The sequence below is a fragment of the Pyxicephalus adspersus genome, chromosome 6, assembly GCF_032062135.1.
Source record: "Pyxicephalus adspersus chromosome 6, UCB_Pads_2.0, whole genome shotgun sequence".
Lineage (NCBI taxonomy): Eukaryota > Metazoa > Chordata > Amphibia > Anura > Pyxicephalidae > Pyxicephalus > Pyxicephalus adspersus.
Window position 1 is genome coordinate 45,828,649 of NC_092863.1, and position 5,561 is coordinate 45,834,209.

Here is a 5,561-nt window from a genome sequence, read left to right on the forward strand (position 1 = left end):
TATTGGACACATGGGGGTGCATGGTCAAAGTGGGGTATAGGACACATGGGGGTGCATGGTGACAGTGGGGTATTGGACACATGGGGGTGCATGGTGACAGTGGGGTATAGGACACATCAGGGAACAGGGTCTACATCGTGAAGGATTTGCTGCTTAGCAGATTTAAATATACTTTTATATGACAGTTTGATCTGACTTTACTCAATGTTAATTTGCTGGAAACTCTCAAATTATTGCCTTTTGTTATCAAGCCATGAAGGTCAGAGCTAGAAATAAATGAGTAACCTAAGCTAAGGATCACTCATTGACAAATTTTAAAGGTCAATCAGTTTAATTGAAAACCTGCCGCTAGCATATGGAACCCCAATCACGCAGGCTCTTGAAGTATCTATTGAGTTTAGTGGTAAGATTATATTTTCTTAGCAGCCATTATTGGGAGATCGGTACAGGCATGCTTGTAGCACTGTGTGGGGTATACTGAGTGGACCTGTAATGAAGGTCACAGACATAGCTTTCCACAGACAGGGTGTCCTCATGGGAACACGCAGCCTTAAAAATCCATCTAGTGCCTAAATGGATACTTCAAAAGCCTGCACATACTAGCTGGATTGTAAGTACAAGGACAAGTTTAGGTTAAGGTTACTTAGCACTATTAGGGCTCTAGCTATGTGACATTCCCTCAAACATTCCCTGGGAAACTTCCAGGTCTATGTGTTTTTTTTTAATTTTCATTTTATTATTATTATTCATTTATTATAATTTTATTAATGGAAAAAACATTACTTATAGAGAGAATCACAGAAAATAAACAAATAATAGCCAGGTCTATGTGTTTTAATGACAGTAATTCATTCCCACCAGGGAATTTCAGTTTTTTAAATGATGCCCTTAATATATATATATATATATATATATATATATATATATATATATATATTTTCTTTTTTTTATTTATGTGTAAACTTTTTTTGATGTATGTATGGTCACTATTACTAATAAATTCAATCTAAACATCAAATGTACTCCTGATCTGTTACATACCAGGACATCCCTGATTGATGGTTAATCAATAGAACATGATCAGGAATTTCTGTTCTTTACCTGATCGATGCCTCGCTCTGACCTCCAATCATGTAACTCATTGGGAGGGCTCATCCACACAACTGGGGTCAGAGCAAAGGCAGAGAGGCAACAATTGGGCAATAAATGGGAGTGGTGGATAGGGCAAAGGTGGTATCCAGGTAAATTATTGATAATTAGGGATTCTAGAATGAAGAAATCTTTGCTTGTGTATGGGCAGTGGGATTGTTCTGATAAATAAAGTGGAATTATTTTAGCCCTAATAAGGATATCTATAATTTAACCCTGTCTTTGTTTCTCTGGACAGCCCAGCACCTTCTCATGCTCCGGCTCCAGCACCCCCAGCACCTTCAGCCGTGTCGGCCGCTCCAGCCCCATCTCAGGGTCCTGGCCTGATGGCCCAGATGGCTACTACAGCAGCTGGGGTAGCTGTTGGCTCAGCAGTGGGTCATGTTATTGGTGGAGCTCTTACTGGCGCTTTCAGCGGAGGCAGCTCAGAGCCAGCAAAGCCTGCCCCTGTACAGGTTAGTAATAATCCAATTGTATATAATGGAGTTTTATCTGATTATTCTCCAGTTGGGGTTATTTGCTCCTTAAGGTTGGCCAAAGACCCTCACAAAACAAAAAAATAAAAAAAGATGCATGTTACAAATTCCGCATCCTGGCTGCAAATTATGTGTATCTTCTATATACTGCTAATATTCATCATATTCTGCATGATAACTTTTTCCCTGTCACTTCCAATTTTTGCTGTTTCATTCTAGAACACAAGATTTGTGTTTTGTATTCTGTGTACAATGTATACAATGACCTGCTGTGACATTGACTTGTCACACCAACAACTTCTAGTTTGTGCCTGAGCAGATCTGCTAGTATATGTATAGTGTTTGTGTTTCTTTCTAGCTTTTTGATATAGCTTTTTTTCTTTATAGCTTTTTTTGTATAAACAGTGTATGAAAGAAAAGTGTTGCTTGTTCGATATTTTCTTCTAATCTTCTAAACGACTTTGCATATATATGAAATGTGATTATTTCTTATGGACAATGAAGACACTTTTTCTGACACTTGTTAGAAATGATGTACATTAGAATTAAGAAGGATCATTTTCTTTTTTAAATACCACTGACACTGTAACTAAAACAACTGATTGAAGATTTACTGGAAATGCTGCTTATTTAAAGCTTGAGGTAATCTTGTCCTAGTCTGACACCAACAAACGAAGTTGTAATTGACTTTACTTTACATGTAAATTAAAACCCAACTTTGCCTAATATAGTATTAAATACATTTAGTTTAACTTTATATAACTTTAGTAAGTGAAAAAATAACTGTGTATCTTGGCAGAAATCCAAACCTGTCTTATGCACTTTCCTTGTGGTATATCAATGAGTTTAATCTGCCCCCTAAGTTCTTCCCCTGTGTTATGGAATAGGGTTTTTTTTTGTAGTTTAGCAAAATAAACAGGCTGAGCTGATATTTCTTGCAATTTCAGTTCAGACAACAGATCTCAACAGGCAATTCACAATTGATACCAGGATCAAGCGGTATTTTTCTGTATTTGCATGGATCAGCTGGTGTGCTTCTGCTTCAGCAGGGACTATAAAGTAGTACTAAACATTGTTTTTAAAAACATTGTGTACAGAAAGGTTGTTTATTGCAGAGAAGACAGGCTATGTATGTCCTGCAATAAAACCATATTACCTCCCTGTTCACAATCTTCTCTGCCCATATATACCGTATTTTTCGGACTATAAGACGCACTTTTTCTTCCCCAAAACTGGGGGGGAAAAGTGGTTGCGTCTTATACACCGAATACATGTTAAATATAACAGTAATTAAAAAAAATCATACTCACCCGATCCCGCGATCCTGTGGGCTTCTTCTTCTCCTCGCTCTCCTCCCGGCTGCAGTGCGTGTCTCCTCCTCCTCTGAGCGAGGAGAAGCCGACATTGATCACTCTGTGTCAGAGTGATTAGAAGGGGATACATTGACACAGAGTGATTTTTTAGTATTTTGTTCAGAATCTTTTTTTTCTAGGTTTTTCTCCTTCAAAATTGGGTGCGTCTTATAGGCCGGAGCGTCCTATAGTCCGAAAAATACGGTAAGTGTCTGCTGGGAATCAATGAACTCCCAGACGCCTTCACAAAGTTTACATCATTCCGGCCTGGTCATTTCATATGCTTGAAGATCCTGAACCAGAAAGAGTACCAGATGAAGATGTCCACACCAGGGTAGCAGAAAGGGAAGGTTAGATTAGGTAAATAATTGTGAACAGGCAGGTAAGTTTGTTTTATTGCAGAAGAGAGCCTGTCCCTTGCAATAAGGAATTGACTTGCTTACAATTTTAACTTTAGGTTTATTCTGCTGTAAAGGGATAAAATATACATTTTTAAAGTGAACCTGTACTTTGCTCATGCAGGGAAAACAGATTCATTTGCAAGCTGAGTTGCTTTGCTGTTCTGATATTTTATTATATTTTATCAGGGTAGAAGGGACAATCGTCCTGCTTGTACTAGACCTTAATTCTTCTGATTCAGCAATGCAAATTCCAATGTCACGTAGCTGCCTCCAGCCTCTTCATTGGACAATGAATTAGCTTTGACTGACATATGATTTAAGGTAACTTTACGGTTGTTATTGTACGTTTGTTTTTTCTTTAGGAGGCTCCAAGACCCCCAACCTACTCCCAGCCACAGTCAACACCCAGTCCCTGTCACTATGAATTAAGAGAGTTCCTGAACTGTGCCACTAATAACAATGACCTGACCTTGTGTGAGGGCTTTAGTGAGGCCCTAAAGCAGTGCAAACAGAATTATGGTAAGTTATGTAGGAGGGAGGGATTGCATTCCTGTACTGATGTACTAATAATTCCTTTGTAGGTGGGAATGTAAAAAATAGGTGAATAAATGATTCCTTGGGTACATTCGACTATTTCTAGGGGTTGTGTAGGTAAAATCCTAAATAAAAAAACTCTTTTTTTTACCTGTGTTTGTCTTTACATTTTTTATTATTACCCAGACTCTGAGTACTTGTATTACTTACTTGTACCACTGCCTGCACAGTCAGAATGTATATATTCCATAACCCCAATGATTTGTTTTACAGCACATAATAGATTTGTTACATCAGAGAAATAAATAAACATGTCATCTGAATTTCTAATAAACTGTATGGCTTGTAGAGTAGCAGATGTGGACAGGGCAGATGGTATGCTTTGCAGTCTTACTGTTCTACTAATAGTAATTTTGTGTTTTCTGCAGGTATCTCTAACCTCATATAATAATCTTCTGGTTCAAGTTGGACTGTAAGGAGCCATTTCTCAGCATCAGTTCTCTTAAATTCTCTAACCACTACACAATCAGAGTACTGCATATCTTCCGGGAAGTTATTTGTGTTATCTTGCAATTGCATATTTAATAAATAGGCTTCTATTTTAATTAAAATGTTGGTATTGTGTCTGACTTTTTTGTACAACTCTTATCATCATGTGTTTTTAAAATAAATTGCACAATATCCCTTTCATATAAATGTGTACCCAAATACGTGTAAATATTCATGATATATTTAATGCCTGTTTTGTATGCATGTGATGTTCCTCCAGTATAAGCAAGGTCATTATTTAGGATGTGTGCTTGTCAGCCTTTCTACCCCAAAGGAACCTTTGATTTTTAGGGAACCCCTGCTAAAACCAATTTATTGGGGATTAATGGCATTGGTGGACAGTGTGATGAATGCCCCTTCTTATACTGGTGGTGGGAACGCCACCCTTACAAACAGAAAAAAAACAGTAATTGATGTCCTGCAACTGGCTAGTGCCAAGTGACATTTGCTCGATTTGTGTCCGGTTCCCAGGCAACCCGGCGCACACAGCAGCAGAAGTTTTTCTAATAGGGAAGGAAGCACAACTTTTTAAAGATGCCTTGGAGGCTGCTGATTTTGTTAAATCGTTGCATGCTCATACACCGTCTAATTCTACTGGCGAATAATCGCCCAGGCACAACTCTGCTCATTCATCTAGGTCTTCCTTGCCACAGTCTTAAGTCATGTTCATTACTCTTTGATATAGTCCTCATTACATACCTACTTTCTTAACTGAATATCACCACTGGGAATGTTAAAGGCCTCAGGTCACCCAACAAAGGTACCGAGATCCTGCGCCATATTAAGCAATTACAAACCGATATAACGATTTTGCAGGAAACACACCTAACCGCCTCTCTATACCATTTAATGCGCAAAAGCAGAGTTGGAGAAGAATGGGGAGCCCCAGCTGTGGGGTGTCGTGCGGGAGTACTCATTCTGGTCCACAAAAAACTACAATGCATTACCTCTGCTGAATCTTGTGATGTGGATAATGGAAGATATGCTTGGATTTCCCTTCAATTTCCAGCTAATATTCTCACGCTATTGGCGGTCTATGGTCCCATTTCAGATAGTGCTACTTTCTACAATAATTTACATGCAAGTTCTGTCATGTACCT

At 38.5% G+C, this 5,561-nt stretch overlaps 1 protein-coding gene across 1 annotated transcript in view; it reads left to right on the forward strand.

Moving 5' to 3' along the window:
- Positions 1-4,523, forward strand: part of CHCHD10 (coiled-coil-helix-coiled-coil-helix domain containing 10) — a 5,897-nt gene extending 1,374 nt beyond the window's left edge. Inside the window, exons 2-4 of the mRNA XM_072415615.1 lie at positions 1,388-1,604; positions 3,741-3,897; positions 4,341-4,523. Of these exons, the coding sequence (XP_072271716.1) occupies positions 1,388-1,604; positions 3,741-3,897; positions 4,341-4,360 (394 nt within the window). The 3' untranslated portion in view covers positions 4,361-4,523. The remainder of the gene's footprint in view (positions 1-1,387; positions 1,605-3,740; positions 3,898-4,340) is intronic.
- The last annotated feature ends 1,038 nt before the right edge of the window (positions 4,524-5,561 follow it).